Here is a 25,120-nt window from a genome sequence, read left to right as displayed (position 1 = left end):
TAAGTTTTGTTTTAAATTATGCGCTAAACACATTAGATTTTGGATATATCAAAACGCATTGTCTATTGTAAACACATATTTTTCAGTAATTTTGTCAGATTCCTTTTCCCTTCTGGCGTAGGTATTTTTTCTTTTCTTGCTGAACAAGGTATTTTAGTCCATCTAAATTATTTGTTTGACTGAAATAGTTTTCAATTCAGGTATTCAAATTTCTGACAGACTTCTATACTATGTTTAAAATATTTATTTGTCCCTTAAAATGGTCGAAATCAGTGTTTCTAAACCTTTTTACAGCTGTGGATTACTGAAATTATTAGAAACGTTTTACGCACCGCTAACGTATAAGGAAAACATATTATATAATATATAATAACGTATGATAGCAGTTAATTTCGTCACGTAAAACCATTAATATATTTAAGGACAAAAACACAATGCTCAAATACTTACAGTTGCACAGGTTTTTATTAAAATTTTAGCATTAGCATTTGGACGCCCAAAAATTGCGGACCACAAGAAAACTTTCTGAGGACCACTGGTCTAAATTATAAATTGGCATCATTAAATATACAACCAAGCCAGGGCTCGAAATAGACCGGAACGCACCGGAGCGCCGTTCCTGTTCGTGAAATTCTAAAAGATACCGTTCTGGCTCGTGGATTCTTTGAAAATTGCGTTCCGTTTCGTGTTATTGAGATAATATTGCATGTAGGAATATAGTTCTTAAAGTTGTAAGAACTGATTCGTGATAATATGTTAGGTTATTTATTAACGATTAGTCCTACAAGGTCTACAATATAATATAGGCTGTTCGGTTTTCAGATGTGGTCCAAATTTGTAATTATTTACCCTTACAAGCAGGGTTGAATTTCCAAAAAGGGCTACAGGTCCGGGACCTAAATTTAGTAGGTCTACAGAACCCGAAAAATAATGTGAAATCACAAAAGAATCTTGCAGCGAAGGAATACACAAATATACGAGCTTCTAGAATTTTGAAGATAAGAGCCCAATTCTAAGAAAATTGATGAAAAATAAGTGATTTTGCTAAAACAAACATAAAATAATATGAAAAAACCATTAAAAAAATAATTGAAAAAACCAGGTTTTAGTATTTCTCTGTATCCATCTTTCAGAATCGTCCTTGTTTCTCTTATGAATGCCGGATTTATCTGAAATACCATCTGAGATATTATCTGGCACCACATAGTGCAGACACAAAAACAAGTCTTTATCTTCCAATACTGGAGTAATATTTTTTGTGTTAAATATAATAATATTGCTATAGGTATGTACTTTATAATTATTATAATACCATTAATATCGATAATTCCTAGTATGTAACATCTGCAAAGAATAATATTTTCCGAATTAGGTACCTACCTACTCGTACCTATTTTAATAACAACTGTTGTTTCACTATTGCAAAAAAAAAGTTTTTAATTTTTTTCTTCAATTTTCTAGTAGGTTTTTTAAACGGAATACATAGTTTCGGAATGTATTTTTCTTCACCAATAACTTTTTTAAAAAAATCACAGGGAATAATTTTGGTTCAAGTTTTTCTGTATGAAAATGGAGACCAAGCTATACATATCAACAGACGACGTAATAAAATAATGACTGACACCTTATTTTATTAACCAAAAGTTGAAACGGCCAACTACTATGCTATGACCAATTCATAAATAAAAGCACCATATCTATGTATTAATTAAATACATAGAAATAGGTATGTACCTACATATTATACATATTCGGCGTAAAAACCTCAAAAATGATAATCATGCACGACTATTGCCACTCGATTACTAATGGTAGGTAGGTACCTACCTATCATACATTTTTTTAACTTCAATGTGACCTGTATGGGCATTGGTTAATAATAATCGCTGGCAAGCTATATTATTTCGTCTAGGTATCTTATAGGTTCAAAATGCTTGGGTGACTAGGTACAATGAAAAAATGGCGTTGCGAAAACCTTTATAACATTTTGTAGTCTTGGGACATCTCTCAACAGCAGCCTCAAAATGATTGATTCCTTGCTATAATTAGAAGAGAGGCGATCTTCCTGTTTTTTTTATCTTCACAGAATTATTAAACTCATTATTTCGTTCTTCCAGTCAGCTTTGAACGTAATATTAGATTGATTAAGGGCATTAAGGCGAGATATAGGTACCTAGGTACCTAACTTGCCAACAACACCGAGTTGAGTCTTTATTTTAATTGAGGCTTTTCAGCGATTAGGAATGCAGTATATGTATGAATAGAATAGTTACCTAAATTATAATAATACTTATATTATAAGTACCCACATATAATTTGATTTTTTACGGCGTATTGAAAACCTGTGTTATTAAAAATCTATAAACCTTATAGAGATAGGTACCTATCTTCTTCTTATTGTGCCATCCCCTAGCGGAGGTCGACCACCATCAAGGCGATCTTATCTTTGTCGTCTGCTACCCGGAACAGTTCGGTGGAGCTGCACTCGTACCAATCACGGAGGTTCTTAAGCCACGAAATGCGGCGCCGTCCTCTGCTACGCTTCCCATTGATCTTTCCTTGAATGACAAGTTGGGGAATGCTGTATTTTTGTCCTCTCATAATGTGGCCGAGGTATTGTAGTTTCCTGGTTTTGATACTACGTAGAACTCCTCGGTGCTTCCCCATTCGATTGAGAACTTCAACATTTGTCACCCGGTCAGTCCAAGGAATTTTGAGGATGCGTCTATACAGCCACATCTCGAAAGCTTTAAGTCTCCGTGACATCTCTTGGTTTAGCGTCCATACTTCCATGCCATAGAAAAGAATTGAGAGCACATAACAACGTACCATACGCAGTCTCAGACCTAGGTTAAGATCTCGATTGCTAAGGAGGCGTCTCATTTTGAGAAAGGCGCTCCTTGCGATCTCAATAATTGTAGTTTTTATTTCCTGAGACTGGTCCCATTTCTCATTGACCCATAATATCGATGTTAGGCAAAAAATATAGCAAGTCATTAATAATTTATAATTATTATGGTGTGTTATAATATGAATCATTATTTTTTACTGTTTATGTGTTAGCAGATCTAAAAAACTATAACGAAGTGATCGTATACTATTTTAAGCCTTTAACTTCCAAGTCGTATTTCTGATATAAATTTTATAAGCCCCACAATGCCTATACGCTGAAATGATTCATTATTTTTCTATGTTACTTAGAGAAGCTTCATATATCGATTGGCGTAGGCCGTAGCGTATCGTTATACCGTACAATAGACAAAGGGTTAAGTTGACGATTATTCGTTATAAGAAAATATAATATATTATGAATTTTGCAGCAATGTGAAAATAGATTACGGCAAAGCAATAATTCCTTACGGGGCATCCCAAGTTTTCTAATGCAGCTCGAAGACGGTGAATTCCCATAACACGGGTAAGTACAGCGCAATTATTTTTTACTCTAGTATGCTTAAAATGTAATGACGTCATTCTTTAGTTTCTCGTACCTACTGCAGGTGCCTGGTCATGCGACTTCGAAACATTTTGATTTTTGATAATAGTGTAAAGATAAACCATCACTTATTTTATAATAATGTAGTGTTTTGAATGTATAGTTTCGTTATAATTATTACATTGAACTAGCTAAAGTTTTGTGATGTGATTTTACTTCATTTTATGACATGTGATTGACGACATGTGATTATGACATTAAATTGTTTTTAGGTGATCGAAGTTGGATCCTGAACAATTATTACCTACCGCATGAGATGAAAAAAAATACTCAGTATTCTTCGCCTAGAGAGATCCCACTTATCATCTGGGTCAATGTCAATGTTGGCGTAAGTAGTAAGTACTTAAAAGATTTTACGCATGGAATGTAATGAAGTTAGAATGTCACCATCAATTTCCTAGGGTAAACAGTCTATTGTAGAAAAAAAACTATCAATTATAATCTGGATGGCGAACCCTTTTGAGTAGGTATATTAATATTTTACTAAATAACTAAATGAATACTTTTTTAATCAATTTTTATGGGTAATGATTAATCTCTGGTGTTTGCTTTTCTCCATCGCCAACCACCACGTCTCGACACACATAGTCGAGCGTATACCATGGTGTACCGAACATTGGGCGTTTTTCATAGCTGTGCTAAGAGTGACACCTGTAGAATCTTCCCGATATCTCGATTGGCGTGCAAGAATGCATGATTTCTAGTCCAATTTAATCTATTATGGTCATGCCTCAATGAAAAAAGACCTTGCTAATCATATGGCGTTTCAAACTTTTTGAAAGAAATAGTGCCCCATAGAAACCAAGTTACAATAACCGAGCGGGTATTAAAACTTACTCGTTTGTATACATTGATATAAGTACCATGATATTACACCGTTTCATACAAAATCACAATATTAAAGTGGGCAAGTTTTGCAGAATAGGTCAAAGACATCTTTCAAAAATCTCGAATAATCATTTTTTTGCAATGTGGGTAAAGTTAATGTTTAACTACTTGCTACAATATAATATAATATATATATTAGCGTTTTGGAAAGAAATGTTGTACAACAATAACCCTTGTTGCGATGTAGGCAGGGTTAATTTTTCAACCACATTTATCCACATTTTTATGTCCAGAGAGAATGATATTTGAATGAATGGATGGGACCTGTCGGATCTTGATTTCTATTAGCATCGTTTGCGAGGGTCCTTTCAATTTTTCAAATTGCGTATTCTCATATAAATGTTTGTATTCTATACAGGTGCCGTACATAAACAAAAAGAACTGATGACTTCATTAAAATCTTTGATGCGGGCCGCACCGCGGCCAACATCGATTATTCTAACTCGGAGAAAGATCAGATGCGGTGCCTGGACATGCTCGCCACATACTGCGTGCAGGAAGCTAACCATGAAAAGAATATAAACATGAAACGGGATCTGTTCACCGAAGCCACAAACCTATACACCACTGCTGACAAAATCATCATGTATGATCATGTAAGACGTTACCTACTGATACACCCCTGTTACAGGCGGGCTTTTCCCGGTGTAAAATAATCATTTAGTAGCTTAAGTCGAAACGTAACCCTGACCTCTAGAAACGGCTTCATAAAACATCTAATCTGATTCCTTGCTCAACCACGTAAGTATTTCTTTTTAATTTAAAAAGTAAAAATGATGATGGATGAAAGAGATAATTTTAAGACTAAATATAAGGATTTAAATATAATAAATTTTGCCGCGCATTGTGCGTGAAATCCTCGCGCGCCGGCGCCAGGGTCAGGCTCGTGATTCGCCGAATCAAAGATCACGCGATAAAATTTGGCCAATCACGAGAGTCCTTTTTTTTGCTGGATGGCGTCGAGACGAGGAATTTAAAAAGAAAGAAAAAAGGATGGGAGTAAGCGTCCCCTTTCCGATAGGTACGGACCTGACGACTACAACTGTAAAAATCCCAAATATAATTTGTAAAACTAAAAATTAAGAAAATATAAGAAGACCACGTTACGAGCACGAAGGACTGTGTTTTATTTACACTCCAACCGTTTGAATTTCTTTTTTTGTGAATCCGGGGTTTGATGGACACCTGAGCTAGCCGTTGGAACCCCGGGGATCTCACTACCCACTTTCATTACCTATTTTATTCAACCTAGTCAAATTTTGTTCAAATTTCTTTATATCGTCACCGTTTTAGCAAAAGCATCTATGTGCACTTTCTCAAATTGTGCAGGAGAAGGATAAAACTGAATAAAAAAATAATGTTACATTTAAACATTAAAATTATGAAGAATGCTTTATTATAATAAGAAAATGGTCTAAGATTATTATTTTGTTTACAAAAATCTTTTATTTTTAATACAAAAATAATAAAAATACAGTTTGTGATGTCACATAAGTTGTTTTGACCGTTTTGTAAATACACATAGTTTAATTTATTCATCAAAATCTGAATAATAATAAATTCATGAAAAACTGTTACATAAATAATAGTTGAAATATACATAGTGCGTTAGTGATAAATTGCAATATCATTTTATTAATTATTAATGCAATAGTGAGATGATATTATATTTATAAGTTCGTTTACTTTCTATTAGCAGGTTTAAATGTTAGGTTATCGTAGAAATAGTGGTGATTCCTGAAGATGTATGTATTTCGACTGCGATATTGGCAATGATTCATTATATATATTACAAAGGCAGTCAAACGGTTGCACTGATAAAGTTGAGTTTGTAAAAGATTGTTCCATCTGGTAGATACTGTAACATTTTAATATCATATACAACAGGATCTCCGATTCGTTTTCCTGGTCTGATTGAACTTAATCCAGATTTAATTTTATCCATAATTCTTAAAAATTAAAAATCAATGACATTAATTTTATAAGGTTGTTTTGGTCTTGCTAGCCGCATACGTGCTATATAATCAGATGGTGAATATATTGGAGGCTTAAAATACTTTTCTTAGGTGGCATGTGCACTATCAGCCTCTATCATGGTGTGGCCTTTTTCCAGAAAAAGCTGTTGAATCTCGATGTTTTTTCTCTCTAAATAACTTAGAGCAGTAGCGAATAATTTATTTCGGTTTTGATATCCACACCCATCCGATATTAGAATTATTTCATTGTATTGTCCTGCTTTCGATGAGATGAGACAAATTCATTAGAAGATACATTATGAAGAATGTATATGGTGAAATTGTGTAGTTGCAGCTTTTGTTTATAATACATTTGTGCCTGTGTTTTGGACATAGCAGCACACTTTGGAGATCCATTGTGATTACTAACCGTCCAGTAATACTTCTGGTACTCTCCTTCATTTCATTTTTGGTCTTCTAGCATCTTTTTTTTTTTTTAATAATGTGGCTATTGTATTCCATTTCTGAAACATTCTTCATTTTATAACTACAGCAGATGGCAGTGATGGCACACTGATCTTTACGTAGTTGGTGGATACTGATTTTTTGGTGGTAAATATACTGGAGTATATTCTGCTGCTTTATGACCATTTTCCAGAGACCATTTTTTATATGCATCATGCATTTGTATTTTGGATCGGAAACACGATTCCACATACACCCTGGAGGTATTTTCTCTGCAATAATGGCTGGGAACTTTGGAATTAGATCCAACCGTAATGTAACATTTTTCCACAAATCTCTCCGTTTTGAGTTTTGGTTGCACTACCAATTATTTATCTTCAGTCAGATTCTTATTACCTGTCATTGTTGCTTTGCACGTTTGTAGTTGTTTATCCAACTTTTAAATTAATTTACCCTACCCTATTGACCATGTAGGCATCTTCCAGAAATTATTGAATATTTCCTGTCTCTCTTTTTGAGAAAGCATCTTTCAAACCGTCGTGCAAGACCATAATGCATAGCATATAACATAGAAACAAACTATGTGTAGCCAAACTGTAAAAAAACATTACACTCTCGATATCAAAATACCATCTTACTTATATGTTACTATAATATACACATAGTTGTTTTTGTGAACCGTGGTTTTTGAACCTTACACATAGCTGTTTTTTATTTTTTGAAATAACTTCGGAGCGAGTTTACCCAACACATAGATCATTTTACTGGCATATAGAGAAAAAAATAAGGAATGACTTGGTATTTAAAAGTCATTTTTGATAAAAGTGACACATAGATGATTTTGCTAAAACGGTGACGATATATAATAATATGAAGTGAACTTTACAATTTACAAGTTCAATCCATTCACAACATGACTTGGAAAAACAAAATGAAAACAACTGATTTTTCATTATACAACAGCCAAATTTACTTTACCGGCGAAAATGCTGTACATCTGTATTTTTTTTTCCAGAATCTTTTGGGCCGAGCATACTTGTGCTTGTTGGAGGGTGATAAAGTGGTGGACGGTGGATGCGCAATTCAATTTTGTGGTGAATCAATCTTCCAACAACATCCCCTCGCTGTTCTGGAAAGTGTGCATCGCTTTCAATAAAAAAGACTACCGCAGCGCTCTCGGCTTCTACAGGGAAACTCTGAGAACCAACCCCAACCGCCTGGCTGTTCTCCGTCTCCGTTTCGGCATGGGCCATTGCTTTATGAAGCTAAATAATCAGGATAAAGCAAGGTTTGGGATACTTACATTGTTTTAAATATTTTTCACAGCAAACGTCAATCTGTGAAATGAGAATATACTCATCTCTCATTTAAAATAGTTCAATATAATAGTTTAAATATTCATTTAAAATGAATATCTAGAATTTTTCAAAATTGAGTTTGCATATTTCATCAAAGATCCATTAATTCTCATGTTTTTTTAAGTTTTGTTGATTTACGGATGAATGCCATGTGCCAAGTGCAATTTTGCATTATCTATTTTATATTCAAATTCTAAATAGTCATGACTCATGACTCTGGATCCAATTGGTAATGCAAGTGGCTAAACATCCATTTCTCATAAAAAAAATATTTTATATTTAAAATATTTTTTCCAATGAAAAACCATTATAGTGTAACAATAATTTAACCCTGATCATCCACAGATACGATTTCTAGTGCGCATGAATTACACAACTGATAAACATTCTACGAATAATGTTTGCTTTATAATAATTATTGACCTAAGAATAAGGTAGTATTATTTTGAAATACGCCATTTCTATTGGCATTTCCCAGTGGCTAAGCCACAACATACGACCGTAGCCATAACCATAATCTAACCTAACCGAAAAAAAATATTTTTTTAAATCGGTACATGTTCAAACACGGGCATTTCCATGATCGTACTCCCTACTTTATTTATCATTTGTCAATTTATGGCTACGGCCGTATGTTGTAGCTTAACCACTGGGAAATGCCAATAAATATGGCGTATTTCAAAAAATAGTACCTTATTCTTAGGTCAATAATTATTATAAAGCAAACATTATTCGTAGAATGTTTATCACATTTGAATGGTCAAAGACATAGCTTATAATTAGTATCTTTAGAATTATCTTCAAATGTGTTAATCGTGCCAATTTTTTAATAATAAAATGCCTAATTTTTGTTAAATTTGGGATCACAAAGATTATTAAATATAATTTTTTATCGTAAATATGTCACTATATAATGTTAACATTAATTTTACTAATGGTTTTGTAAATGCGTTTAAAAAATAATGAATCTAAAAAATATTAATACCACTGCACATGGATGTACCGAAATATGACTATATTCTAAAACATTAGAGCGAAAAGTTTAAAAAAATACTATTTTATGTAATAAAAATACTTTATGCAGTCATCAAATGTTTAAAATAAATATAAAGTATAATAAGGCTTCAAAATTATATAAATAGATTATCTAAAACGTTTAAGGAATGTCCAGGATTATGCTCTGAATATACCTAATAGGTTGAGCAAATGGCTGACATCCATTTCTCCTAAAAACAAAATCTGTCAATACAAACCTCTACTCTGTGGAGGCCCATATGATCCTATTAGGATCGGACATGGTCGAAAGAAAAAAGAAAAAGAATACCATAAAAGCTCCATTTTTACCTATGCTGAGCATGTGGGCCGTTAAGTCTGTAAAGAAAACATGAAGAAATTATATGAACCTATAATTATGTCTGATTAATAAAATTACATACTTAATGTAAATATTATGATATAAATTTCATATATCACATGAGTATGAAATGAAATTTATGACGAAAAGAATAAAATCCTTTCTACATAAATTTTAAAAAGATCTCATTGCTCCATCTATCTAGTAATCATAATAGTAATTCAAGAACCTTGTCTATCCGCTTAATTCAGCAGGGTGAAAATTTTTCTCAGTTCAGTTCATTCAGTTGTCTTGTAATTTGTTTTCAGGGTTACAATCCAAGTCCAATAACAACACAGAGAATCGGGGGTTGTGTGCGGAGAACTATTACTAACTTGCACGAGAAACCGCGACCAGGCTACGCAGTTTGCACTTTCTGCATTTGTCCTGCCGCACTTTGGCCTCGAGCAGATGTATATCATTTTATCGAGGGGATTCAGAGAATGTATGTATATTTTATATCATATTTGTATAGGCGTACAGTTAAAAATATATTTTTTACTGGCCCTACAATCCGATGTGGATCTCGGCTGCCTCATGAAGAGGTCTCATAACAGATATTTTTTACAAGAAATATAATTGATCGTTTGCTCAACCTATTGGGTCCACAGCTTAACAGTTGATATTCCTAAATAATACACGTGATTTAAGAATGTAACAGTCTTCATTGAAAATATTTAACTTGGAACAGCCTCAGTAAAATACCCATTCGAAAAATCTTGGATCTTCTCAAACTGACTCAGCTGGCATGCGATAAATCTAGGGTTGATTCCCATGTCATGTTCTAACATTTTTATCAATTAGGTTTGTTTCTGAACCTGTTTCGAGTTATGTATGGAATATTGATGAATGTTTCATTGTTAATCTTGTGTAACATCTTCAAGAATCTATAATTTAATTTAAACTATTAAAAAGTACTAGTATGTCAGTACGAAAATTCGAAGAGATCCTTATGCTATCTATGAATCAAAATTTGTATATAATAGAATATGACCTGGTATTCACCACTTAAGAAAATTGCTTTACAATAATTGTTTTGTTCACCCATACGCACTTGCGGCAGGCCGCTGCGGCTAGCCGGCATACAAAAAACGATATGCGGCTAGCCGCGATGCGGCCTGCCGCAAGTGCGTATGGGCACTAAGCTTTTTATCAAGTCATCATCATCAACCGGGGTCGATCTACAGTTGGATGAAGGCCTCCCTTAGCTTCCTCCATTTTTCTCGGTCCATAATTCTTTACTGCCACATACATCCTTCTTCTTGGTCGTTCACTCATGGCTGAGGATCGTGACCACTTTTTAATTTTGCCATCCAACTTTATTGCTGAGTTTTTTCTTATTTTTTTTATCAAGTATGAGGACTGAAATTTATGTTCTAGTCTATATTATTATAATGTTGTAATTATTATTGTTAATACTGTATGGTGGGCGAATTTAAATAATTCATGCAAAGCCAATGTATAAATATATTAAGTTGTTTTATTGTATTCAACAATTATTCCTTCACTGGGCCTCCCAATGTTTCAAAAATGTCATAAAGGCTCAACCAAAGAACTACGAGATAATAAAAATTCTTGGATCACTATCGAAGCTTGGATTTAATTAGAGCAGTCTGATTTGCAGTTATATCATCCCATTTTTTAATAATATACAAGACATAAACTTTCATTTTTAAAGATATAATAATTATGTATAACCATCTTAGTCATTTTGTCATGTGTCTTTGTTTCATCGTTGATACTAGATAGATCAATATACACTTCAGAGAAGAGGTGTTTATTATCTGCATTGTGAAACTTGTAAAACAGTTTAGAGATTCACACAATTCACCAAGCACGTCTTTATAGCGAGCAGCAGCCATATTGTAGATCCAATTCATGGTCCGAAATATGTGTATCTATATGACAAGGGTGATCGACTAAATCTCATGGAGCAATTTGGGATAAAAAAAGTGTATTCCAAAAAGTCTATGTGGATGTTAATCTGTAAAAGACTTGTTTTCGCAGGGTTTAATTGAATTTTAAAAACTAATCCAACACCATCTGTAAGTTGTCTTATTTCAATGAAAAAAATATGCATGACTGACAAAGTTTAATGTGCACTATTTATGGCAGTTCTTAACAGCCTACCTCCACCCTTCACCACTGCTATCTATGCCCCAAGGCTTTCTATGCAATGTGCTGCTCACCCATCTAATGGTCAAACAAGTAATGAAATGTAAAAACAATAAATTGTTGACTACGTAGTATACGTTTATACAGCAAATATTTTAAGTAATATTCTGTATAAAAACTATATCACGTTTGCTTAATCTTATCAATGCTTTTTTGTTTGCAGTATGAGAATTGTTTGAACAAATTCCACGCTCACCATAATGTGGATGATTTGATTTACATGGCCCGAGCTGTGTCGTATGCGAATCGACTCCAGGAAGCCAATACAGCTTTGCTACGAGCCAGACGAGTTGGGCCTTGTAACGGCTCTCTACTCTACACCATGATGCTCATCCTGAGAAGAATGTCCGCCGTAGACGCGAAGCGTAATACCATCTTTTTGCTTATCAGTACGGCTACCATATTTTAATACAACACATAAAACCATCTTTCCTGCTTAAATAACTAAAAATATTTACCAATGACTATGTTTAACACAAAAAATAGCAATTTAGCAACACGAGCTACGACGCTACGTGAAGCGATTTACCACAATTTGTCGGCGATACTTTTGGAAACTAACTCAAACATATGTAGACCTTTTATCTTACTCTAGCGCGTGTCGCAGAGATTATAAGGGTGCCGAATACTTTCCCACTCGCACTCATGCATCGTTTTTGTTCAGGCCTTGATAATATTACTAATTGCACTTTTGGAGGAGTCCACACTTCTCTAAAGGGATCTTATAGAATATACTATATCACAATATTTGTGAAGGTGACATTCTTTATGAACATAAAACACAATTTTAAAACATATCTGCTCGATTAATGGAACCGCTGGAAGCTGTGTCCCATTGTATTCTTACCAAGCCGCAAAGGTCAATAATACTAGCATAATTTGTAAAAAGCTTCAGTCACATTACGGCTAGTTATGCCGTAATTGGATATAATACTGGTGACTAAATTGGTAAAGCGCATCGGCCAGAATTCAATGTATACAGGTTCGAATTCTGTCAGGTGTCATATTTTTTTAAGTACCAATGTTTCTGAGGTGTTTTCAAACAGTGCAAGTAGGTAGGTATATTGTTCTTGTCGGTTTATAGGAAGCCAGCGGCAAACAAATTTTGAAAATAGCTGATATACCTACTGGATTATTTGTTAGGTTAGGTTTTCATTGTTGTATTCATAAATTTTGCCAAAATCAGCAATAAAAATTGGCGCGGTTCCCGCCTGGCTTTCTGTAAACTGACTTGCACCGGTATGTAAATCAGTGCCCCGCAACCTTTTCTCCACGACACACCACAGGTCTTCACAGAAGACAGTGACACACCGCATGTAAAACAATTTATACACCAAAACATGGACCCCACATCCTGAAGGGGGACCCCAGACTAGGATATTTGCCCCCCCTACCTATCGCTAAGGTTAAAGACAGTGTGATACTCTAAAATAGAGTTTTTAAAATGGTGTTTGAGGTAAAATTAATGGTATTGAATGTTTGTATTTATTAATACATCCACTTGAATTATGGTTAGTTGTCTGGTTAAGAATATTTGTTTGTCGAATATTGACACAATAATAATAAATAATTATTGTAACCTACAATCGAATGTTTTAAATTATTAATACCAGCGTAGTAAAATAGCGCTGCAGTCAATTATTTTTAATATGTGAGCAAATTTGTAATTTGTGTTTATCTTACTCCTTGTCGGAAATCCAAGAATATTCTTTTTTAACCGAAATCCAGAAAATAGCCAATGGAACATCTGCAAAATTCAGTTTTTAGAGTCCCATCGTTTCTCAATTCAACTAATTCCTCTCAAATTTATAGAGAAAGCGCTTCTATAGAATTTTCGGCATTGGTTGCGAAAGGGTTTCGAATCCAGTCGTATTAATTGTATGAATGTAATGATGAAATTTCTTTTGCTGCAAAGTTAATTGTTTTTGAGACGGATCCAAAATTAATTGCTTGTTTTTAATGGTGGTCTGGTAGGTCCTTTGATACATTTGTAGAGATCCTTGTCTTAACTCCTTCTAGTTTATCAGAGCACGTCAATATATTATTTTCATTCTGACTTTGCATTGTTTTATTAAGTTCATGCAGGTGCTAAAATATATTACCGAACATATATTTTTATATGTACGCAAATTTGGTTATTAAGTAATTATCGTATAATATACAAAATTATTTGTTTTTTTGCAAACAATGCACCGCGACACACCTACCGTCTAGCGGCGCACCGGTGTGCTATAGAGCTACAAGTCTCATGACAGTGTTAAACAGAGTATGATTCTCTCAGTTCAGATGGCATCCTAGTTATTTTCGTGGAGCGTATGTGGCATAGGTGCTGGTGCATTATGGCTCATCCATCAATATTCACCACGGCACTGGGTGTGTAGAAAATGATGGGTATTAGGAAATGAAAAAAATATCGACGTTATCGTGACATTGTTTCCATAGAATACTTCAATGTAGTTACTAGGTGCTGGGAAAATTCTAGGGAGAACAATAATTATCCACTATAACTGCTTAAGCAGGGATGTGGTAAATAGACGGATAATCTTGTATTAAATAGTATTTCCAGTACCCTAAACCTGAAAGGCGCATCACATGTGACAGAAGATTTTGACGTATGATAGGCAACGACAACAAACTTAGTATACATATAATCATAGACAATATATGACAAAATACAAATATTTAATAATTATTAATTATACATGATTCATACGCTGTCATTCGAAACGATAAGGTGGATAATAACTACTTATAATTTTGTTTATTGGTTGTCTTATTATTAAACGTACTTAAAATTGGGATTTTTAAAGTAACTAGCGTTGGATATAAAGCTTGCTCGTCATAAATTAATGCATAACGCAACATTTATGAACACACGAGGTCTAAAGATACAGTGTAAGCCATCAATAATTTGTAAGATAAATAACAATAAATAGTATAATATTATTATATTGTGACATTGGAGTGATGAAAACAGTTTTTGGTGACAGCTATAGCTGTTGCGAATGGCTTTGCAAAGTATATTTTGACGACGCACCAATAAAAATATATACAGGTGCTTTCCAAATTGAAGCACGAAGATGTTGATTATCATTAATTAGTATAAATGGAAAACAGGTAGATAGGAACCGTATTGGCTGTTTTGCGAAACTCTTTTGACCAGACCATCCATGCGGATGCGGTTGTTTTTGTTCGGGATATTTTGACGGGGTACTTAGTGAAAATGGAAAAATGCGAATTTTTCGCGTAATTTACATGGAAAAACAATAAAAAATATATGAAAAATCATATAATTGAATTACTCAAAGGTATGCATTTAAAAAATGTGGAAAAAAAATGTTTGGTGTTAAAACTTGACGGCCACTCAAAATTAATTTTCTAGGTTAATATAAAAGATAAAAATTTGAAAAATCGTGTTAAAATTTTACATAAATATACATAATCGTATGCACTTAACAAATTTTTTTTAAAGCAAATTTAATTGTTCAAGTATCAAGTCACTGAATTTAGAGAACTAATATCTCTCACGATATAATCTCGAAAACAAAAAAAGTAAGTGCACAAACGTAAGCTAATAATAGGCAAATTGATGACCTAATAAAAAATTAAAAAAGTTTGTTGGATGGTTCTACTTAACGTTCATCAAATATTTCATATCGAATAACTCACGCACTATATGAGAAAAAAAATAAAAAAGTATGCAGGATTGCGCATTAGCTATGCGACAAGAGATCTTACTAAAAGAAATTTTTTTAAACCCACGCAGTCAGGTTTTGCATACAAACTTAAAAATTAAATAGCGCGCTGAATAAAGATGAAAAGACAAAAAAGAATCGTGCACTAACGTTAACTACCAACGCACTAGTGCTTACAATTAAAATTTTGAAAAAAATATAAGTTTAGTGACACAAGTATCCAGCATTTAGCTGGGTCACCCAAATTGAAATGCGAATAACCCCCTTAATGTGCGTGCACAAACGAAATAAACGCGTGCACAAACGTGCACTAACGTTGCACAAACGAATGCACTCAAAAAAAGTTGAAATTTCAACATTGGGTGACCCAACGTTTAGCTGGAACACCCAATTTGAAATTGGAATTTTTCGGTTATTATAGGTGCACAAACGAAAAAAAATCGTGCACAAACGTGCACTAGCGATGCACAAACAAACGCACCCAAAAAAAGTTGGAGTTTTAACATTGGGTGATCCAGGTAAATGGACCTCTTAAAATTAATATTTTGTATACACAAAAGTGTCAAAATTTAAAAAAAAAACATTATTTAACTTAAAATTTGTCTTTTTATTTATGATTTTGAATAGATCAATTTTAATTTCATAAGCAAAAACGCAGTAAATAATATTTATACTTACCTACTGTTTTTAACTTATGATCCGTAATAAAAAATAAATAAGTTATAACACAATAATTAGGTTGGTATGCATATTTTTGAAAAATACAATATATTTTTATGCAACGATGTTTTCTTCAAAAGATAATATTGGAATGACATTTCGTCAACTAAATGCGCGGAACATGTAACTCCGTATTGACCAACTTCACAGAAGGAAGAAAAACTGTTTTAAAATAAAACGGACTGGTTTAGGAAATTTGAAAAACACTTTTAGAAGGTATTTAAATGTTATAAATGAGTAAATCTGGTCATTTTTACAAAATATTTATTAACATAGAATATAGAGGAGTTACATGGTTTGCTTTTGTTTTTTTGAGATTTGAGCTGGGAGTTACAATGTTTGAATTAAAATAAACAGTACCAAGTTTTACAGTATCTATTGCTTGTCTACATTATGTTGGAAAATTCAATAAAATCGCATAAATAGGGGTAAAAAGCATCACATAAATGAACGAAATAATATTTAATTCATTTTAATTTTCGAGTTAGCTTTCAAATGACAGATTATTTTAAAATTAGTGATAATCAGCCACCATACTTGTTTTCAAGAACTGAAGGTATTCTTACTTATTTTATTTTATTTCATGCCTTTCTTGATATAGTTGAGGGGAGGCTGCAAATTTTTTGGTTGCATAATAGTACTTTAATTTAATCGTACAGGGAGCTCTTGCTATTCTTCACTAAAACGCAGTTTGAAATTAATATTTCCATTTATTAGATCCATTATATTGCAGTGCTCGAATATAAGTCATTAGTTTTAACCTAATACTGGAGCAATATTTTTTTTGTTAAATATAATAATTGCTATAAGTACTATATTATAATTATTTAAATATCATTAATATCGATAATTCCTATTATGTATCATCTGCAAAGAATAATATTTTCCGAATTAGGTACTCGTACCTATTTTAATAACAACTGTTGCGTTTCACTATTGCAAAAAGAAGTTTTTAATTTTTCTTCAATTTTCGTTTAGGTTTTTTAACCGGAATACATAGTTTTTCAACTGCGACACAGTGGATCAAATAAACAGATGTGGATGGTTCAATGTCATCTTGCTGAGATAATAATATTATGTATGATTGTCGGTTCGTGATTAGACTGTGGTTGTATATCATTTAGTGTTCTTTACTGTTTCTGTAACTGTTTATTATTGTGTATTTGCACAGTAGAAGCTGTTACCTTGTGGCAGTGAAATTTAATGCTGCTCTGGTCTTTTCATTTTCTGATGTTTTAAAATAACTCCAAAATATTGAAACAAGTTATAAATTTTGGCGGTATCTTCACAGCCTTTCTAGTGTTTATCATTTTGAAGTTTTTGTATTTTTCTTCACCAAAAACTTTTCTAAAAAAATTACAGGGAATAATTTTGGTTCAAGTTGTTCTGTGTGAAAATGGAGACCAAGCTATACATATCAACAGACGACGTAATAAAATAATTACCGACACCTTATTTTATCAACTAAAAGTTGAAACGGCCAACTACTATACTATGGCCAATTTTCATATATAAAAGTCACCCTATCTATGGATTAATTAAATACTTATAAAAGAAATATGTACATATTATACATATTCGGTGTAAAAACCTCAAAAATGATAATCATGCATGACTATTGTCACTCGATTACTAATGGTAGGTAGGTACCTACCTATCATACATTTTTTTAACTTCAATGTGACCTGTATGGGCATTGGTTAATAATAATCGCTGGCAAGCTATATTATTTCGTCTAGGTACGAGGGTGGGTCAATAAGTCCTTAGAAAAGCCGACAGGTGGCGCGACTAGTACTGTAAGCGGTTTGTTTTCATGCAGCGGCACTACCGATTCAGTATGCTGCGAAGTTTCAATCAGATTGGTCGGGTTGTTGTTTTTTATTTTCGTACATTTAAAAAAAATTGCTTGTTTACAAAAATGGAGAAAATTGAGTTTAGAGCTGTTATTAAACATTTTAATATAAAAGGGTTAACAGCAAAGGAAATAAAAAATGAGTTGGATTTAGTTCACGGCATATCTGCTCCTTCACTTGCAACTATTTATAACTGGTTAAATGAATTTAAACGTGGTCGTACATCAACAAAGGATGAACCACGCTCAGGACGTCCTGTAGAGGTGACTACACCAGAAATGATCAATAAAATCCACGATATGGTGTTAAGTGACCGAAGATTAAAGTTGAGTGAGATAATTGAGGTTACAGGGATCTCAAAAGGTAGCGTCATTTCTATTTTACATGACAAATTGGGCATGAAAAAAATTTCTGCAAGATGGGTGCCGCGTTTGCTCACAGTCGACAATAAACGCAATAGGGTGGTGGCCTCTAAAGCCCTGTTGTCGCTCATGCAACGCAATCCGGATGAATTTTTTCGTCGCTTTGTGACTGTAGATGAAACATGGATACACCACTATACTCCCGAGACGAAAGAACAGTCAAAGCAGTGGATTGCGAAAGGCGAACCATGTCCAAAGAAGGCGAAAACCGTAAAATCAGCTGGTAAGGTTATGGCTACTGTATTTTGGGATGCACGTGAAATTATTTTCGTTGACTATTTGGAAAAAGGAAAAACAATAACAGGGGATTATTATGCATTTTTATTGGACCAGCTAAAAAACGAAATTGAAGAAAAACGGCCTCATTTAAACAGGAAAAAAATCCTCTTTCATCAGGACAATGCCCGTGTTCACACATGTTTACGATCAATGGCTAAAATTGAAGAATTGAAGTTCGAATTGGTCGACCACCCACCGTATTCGCCAGATTTAGCCCCCAGTGACTTTTTCCTTTTCCCAAACTTAAAAAAATGGCTAAGTGGACAACGTTTTTTTTCAAATGAAGAAGTCATCGATCGGACAAATAATGCTTATTTTGAGGACCTTCCGAAAACTTATTTTTCTGACGGTTTAAAAAAAATTGAGAAACGTCTAACCAAGTGTATTGAGCTCCAATGAGATTATGTTGAGAAATAAAAAAAAAAATACAAAAATAAAAACTGTTTTAATGCTTTTTTCTAAGGAATTATTGACCCACCCTCGTATCTTATAGGTTCGAAATGCTTGGGTGACTAGGTACAATGAAAAAATGGGGTTGTAAAAACCTTTATAACAATAAATTTGTAGTCATGGGACATCTCTCAACAGCAGCCTCAAAATGATTGATTCCTTGCTATAATTAGAAGACAGAAGATCTTCCTGTTTTTTTTTATCTTCACAGAATTAATTATTAAATTCATTATTTCGTTCTTCCAGTCAGCTTTGGCTGGGTACCTAACTTGCCGGCAACACCGAGTTGAGTCCTCTTTTCAGCGATTAGGAATGCAGTATATGTATGGATAGAATAGTTACCTACCTATATTATAATATAAGTACTCATATTTAATTTGATTTATTACGGCGTATTGAAAACCTGTGTTATTAAAAATCTATTCACCTTATAGAGATAGGTACCTACGACAATTTTAAATACCATATTAAAAGTTATATTTCTCCTGAAATGTCATAGTTCTGTTTATCGCTGCTCTGTTTTGTCACCGTTTTTTTTCTTAAGTTCTGTTTATTCATGGAACCATTTAAGAGTGGTCTCTTCGGCATGAATGTTGTTTGAGTTTATCATAAAATATAATATAAGAAAGCAGATAACGTCAAATTTTTTTCGCACCGATCAGTTGGTAATATTTTTGAAGTCACGTTTGAGAGCGAAAAAGGCATAAAACGTGCTAATCAACCATTTAATATAATAGACTCTTCTTTACTCCTACCTACCTATGTGTTTTGTATGAAACGCAAATGTCGCAATCTAGAATTACATCCAAAGAATCATTTTTCTCGTGTTCTTGAAAATGAAGTGAATATTATTGTTCACACTAGATAGGTACCTACCTACTCATATTCCTCATGTCCCAATTTAGTAAAAAATGTAGGTCGGTACCTATCTTCATTAAATTTCTTTGATTAGATTTCTATAAACGTCATATTGTGACCAGTTGAGATACGTATCTTTTGATATGAAGTCTTGATGCATAAACGTACTTGTAATGTCATCGGGAAAATATCGAATAGTAGGGCTTGTTTCCTTCTACAATGAGAAATAGTGTAATGAAATAGATAAGTAGTTAAATATTTGCAGAAATTGGAGCTTTGTCAATTTTATTAACTGCTGTTTTTGAGCCTCGTCCATTTAACCTGAGTTTTTGATCTAGCGGTGTTTCTTCTTGTAGTATTCTGTACAAAACAGAGTCATTTTTCCGATGATAATATCATTATTATCTCACGACTTTTAAAAAAAATGCATTTTTTAGGCATATCAAAGTCACTAGAGTTGCATGGGATGTTGCAGTTTGTGTAAAAAGATAAACAATCAGTAAGCTACATAATATCGTTGTTAGGTAAAAAATACAGCAAATCATTAATAATTAATAATATTATTATGCTGTGTTATAATATAAATCATTATTTTTAACTGTTTATGTGATAGCAGATCGTAAAAACTATAACGAAGTGATCGTATACTATTTTAAGCCTTTAACTTCCAAGTCGTATTTTTAATACAAATTTTATAAGCCCCACATGCCTATACGCTGAAATGATTCATTATTTTTCTATGTTGCTTAGAGAAGCTTCATACATCGATTGGCGTACGCCGTAGCGTATCGTTATACCTTACAATAGACAAAGGGTTAAGTTGACGATTATTCCGTATAAGAAAATATAGTATATTATAAATTCTGCAGCAATGTGAAAATAGATTACGGCAAAGCAATAATTCCTTACGGGGCATCCCAAGTTTCGTTTTCTCAATGCAGCTCGAAGACGGTGAATTCCCATAAGGCTGCGCGCAGACGGCAAAGCGAAGTTTCGGATTCATCCGCCAAACGTCGTTTGCGTTTTGTTTCCGGGCCGATTGCGATTCAAATGCGTCAATATCTCGACGATGCTGTCCAAGAGAAAACACAGATTTCAAGGGGATTCATAAACGCCTTTTTTTTGAAACTGCACCCTGCTGCGAGAGTATTTATCTTTCATTACAGTGGCGTACAAGGGTAAATAAATAAATATAAAAATATCAGTACCTACCTACATACATATTGTATTGTACCTACCAGTGGCGAAGGGTGGAGGTAGGCTGTTGAGATCCGCCATAAATATTGCACACTAAACTTTGTCAGTTATACATACTTGTTTTCATTGAAATAATACTACATTTTACAGATGGTGATGGTAAGTTTTTAAAATTCAATTAAACCCAGCGAAAACCAAGCCATAATAGGTAACAGTCAAAAAATACTCGTATATCTATAAAATATCTAAAATTATGCAATTAAATCATACATAAAATTGGATATTTTATAGATAGAATAATATTTTTTATCTATTATAGTTTGGTTTAGGCATAGCTTGATGAATTAAAAAAATGAACCAACAATATGTATAATACGTACTTATTCTTAATCTAACGAAAACAAATAAGTAAGAATGAAAAAATGTGCATAATTTTGTCATATCGCCTAAAATATACCAATACTATTATGGTTTGGTAAGACAGGGTTTAATTGATTTTTAAAATCCAACCAATACCATTTGTAAATTATATTATTTCAATAAAAACATAAGTATACATTTCACTGAAACAGGTTATTGTGCACTATTTATGGCGGATCTTAACAGCCTACTTCCACCCTTCGCCACTGGTACCTACATTTATTTTCCCAATATTGCTTCTTTTGGAACTGGACTGTTTTATATCGAAAGCGTTTTGAAAATTACCTATTATTGAGCCTTTTATGTATCATTATAAGCTTTGTCTGATCAATACTATCGACCGAGGGTACTTGATGGAGTTTGAATTTAAATTCTAATTGATTTAAGTTTTGTACTATATTATTTATTAATACAATTATAAGTTAATACACGAAGAAAGGGTAAAAACCTTATTACCTAGATACCTACTAAGTAAAGGATTAAGTAGGTATAAAAACATAATATTTTGAATAATTTGAATATTTGCAGTGTTTCTAAAAACATGTAAATACTATTAATACATTCGGTAGGTAAGCAGTTTTACAAAATAAAATAAAAAGTTGTGACACAGCACAGCTATGAGAAGAAGTATATCACCAGAAGAAAGGCTCGCCATAACCATTATTATTTATTTTGTAGTATGTACTTATTTAATTAATTTTTTTATTAGTTGACACTTTTATCTTCTATAGATACAATAAAATGGAAACGGGTACTAATAATAATATATTGAAGTGAGAATAATGAATACCTACCTACTATTATTGATAGGTATGTGCCTGTGTACTTATATAGGTATATGTATATTTATATTAATTATTGTTTTTTTGTTATAATATATTAGTTGCGATTACTGACAATAAAATTTAGATAATTTATCTATTCAGCCGCTACAGTACCATATTAAATTACATATTTAAAAAAAGTTGGCAGTTATCAATTCAAAACACCTCATAAAAAATAGATTGAAATTTTAGTAGTCACACTAACACAAAATTACCTGATATAGTCTCATTAAAATAGCTATCTTTTTAATAATATTAAAATGTAGCTATTGAATTCTAAGCAATAGTATTCTATTGGAATTATGAACAGATTTTAAGGGGAGATATTTCAAATGTTTATTTATAATATGTTTTAAATGTTTATTTGATAAAAGATACAATAGGTATAATAATATATTACATTGTTCTAACAAATTATATACAAAAAAATCTATAAAATATTTTAATTAAATTATATTTGTTTTTCCCCATTGCATAAACGCCACTGTGAAATTCTTGATGACACTAATTAAGAAAGAAGGAGGATTTTTTCAAATTTTTCGGACTAAAGTAATAAATTATGTCGTACAATATGTGCCTTATTGTGTTCGGCCCCTTGTGACCCCTAAAGAATTTATTTATTGCACTATCCGAAGAATAAAAAAAAACCTTTTTTTTGTCTCAAGAGTCCAGTGGCGAACTAAGATAAATAAAATATAAAAAAATATAACATGTAAACAACACCTACATATTATTAAGTATTTCTTTTTTACCATTTTACGTAAATTTAATTTTTCCATTATTGCTTGATTTGGAAGAGAATTGTTTACGAGAAATGACATTTTAATACGCTTACCTACCGAATGTATTAATAGTATTTACAACAGGTTTTTTAGAAACACTGCAAATAATCAAATTATTCAAAATATTATGTTTTTATACGTAATCCTTTACTTAGTAGGTATGTAGGTAATAAGGTTTTTACCCTTTCTTCGTGTATTAAGTTATAATCTTTTTTTGTTGTACCTATTAATAAGCAAGAATTTGATGTCAATGTGTATTTGCCATTGGCGAGTGCGCAAGATGCTGAAAGGCAAAAGCCTGGTCGCAAAAAATACCCAAATGGAATAGTACAAAACTTAAATTAATTAGAATTTAAATTCAAACTCCATCAAGTACTTATTATTATTAATTATTATTAATCAGACAAAGTTGATGATGATACATAAAAGGCTCAATAATAGGTAATTTTCAAAACGCTTTCGATATAAAACAGTCCAGTTCCAAAAGAAGCAATAGTGGGTAAATAAATAAAGGTACCAGTGGCGAAGGGTGGAAGTAGGCTGTGAAGATCCGCCATAAATAGTGCACAATAACCTTTTTCAGTGAAATGTATACTTATGTTTTTATTGAAATAATATAATTTACAAATGGTATTGGTTGGATTTTAAAAATCAATTAAACCCTGTCTTACCAAACCATAATAGTATTGGTATATTTTAGGCGATATGACAAAATTATGCACATTTTTTCATTCTTACTTATTTGTTTTCGTTAGATTAAGAATAAGTACGTATTATACATATTGTTGGTTCATTTTTTTAATTCATCAAGCTATGCCTAAACCAAACTATAATAGATAAAAAATATTATTCTATCTATAAAATATCCAATTTTATGTATGATTTAATTGCATAATCTTAGATATTTTATAGATATACGAGTATTTTTTGACTGTTACCTATTATGGCTTGGTTTTCGCTGGGTTTAATTGAATTTTAAAAACTTACCATCACCATCTGTAAAATGTAGTCTTATTTCAATGAAAACAAGTATGTATAACTGACAAAGTTTAGTGTGCAATATTTATGGCGGATCTCAACAGCCTACCTCCACCCTTCGCCACTGGTAGGTACAATACAATATGTATGTAGGTAGGTACTGATATTTTTATATTTATTTATTTACCCTTGTACGCCACTGTAATGAAAGATAAATACTCTCGCAGCAGGGTGCAGTTTCAAAAAAAAGGCGTTTATGAATCCCCTTGAACGGGTAAGTACTGAACTCGCCATTATTTTCTTAAAATGTAATGACGTCATTCTTTAGTTTCTCATACCTACTGCTTGTGGTTGGTCATGCGACTTCGAAACATTTTGAGTTTTGATAATAGCGTAAAGATAAACCTTCAACATCACTTATTTCATAACAATGTAGCGTTTTGACTGTTTAGTTTCGTTATAATTATTACATTGAACTAGCAAAAGTTTTGTGATGTGATTTTACTTCATTTTATGACATGTGATTAACGTAACCAATGTCGTTTGCCTAATCTAAATTATTTTTAGGTGATCAAGTTGTATCCCGAACATTTATTAACTACCGCATGAGATGAAAAAAATACTCATTCTTCGCCTAGAGAGAGTAAGTAAGTAGTAAATACTTATAAGATTTTACGCATGGAATGTAATGAAGTTAGAATGTCACCATCAATTTCCTAGGGAAAACAGTCTATTGTAGAAAAAAAAACTATCAAATTATAATCGGGATGGCGAACCCTTTTGAGTAGGTATATTAATATTATACTAAATAACTAAATGAATACTTTTTTAATCAATTTTTATGGGTAATGATTACTCTCTGGTGTTTGCTTTTCTCCATCGCCAACCACCACGTCTCGACACACATAGTCGAGC

General features: G+C 32.6%; 1 protein-coding gene and 1 long non-coding RNA gene across 2 annotated transcripts in view; both read left to right on the top strand.

Annotated features, from left to right (window-relative positions):
* Positions 1-25,120, top strand: part of LOC147070101 (uncharacterized) — a 593,776-nt gene that overhangs the window by 415,528 nt on the left and 153,128 nt on the right. The window lies entirely within an intron of this gene.
* Positions 4,919-9,878, top strand: LOC147070107 (RNA polymerase-associated protein CTR9 homolog). Its single transcript, XM_085949327.1, has 3 exons — positions 4,919-4,977; positions 7,817-8,089; positions 9,822-9,878. Exons 1-3 carry the CDS (start codon positions 4,970-4,972, stop codon positions 9,841-9,843), a joined length of 303 nt encoding a protein of 100 aa, XP_085805453.1. The 5' UTR covers positions 4,919-4,969; the 3' UTR covers positions 9,844-9,878.

Source organism: Rhyacophila brunnea, unplaced genomic scaffold (genome assembly GCF_057557595.1).
Source record: "Rhyacophila brunnea isolate RB1 unplaced genomic scaffold, BYU_Rbru_1.0 scaffold_22, whole genome shotgun sequence".
NCBI classification, from domain to species: domain Eukaryota; kingdom Metazoa; phylum Arthropoda; class Insecta; order Trichoptera; family Rhyacophilidae; genus Rhyacophila; species Rhyacophila brunnea.
This window is presented reverse-complemented; position numbering and strand designations above follow the sequence as displayed.

Coding starts and splice junctions, on each gene's coding strand:
- LOC147070107 (XM_085949327.1), top strand. Junction 8,090..9,821: donor AATAATCAGGATAAAGCAAG/GTTTGGGATACT, acceptor ATTTGTTTTCAG/GGTTACAATCCAAGTCCAAT.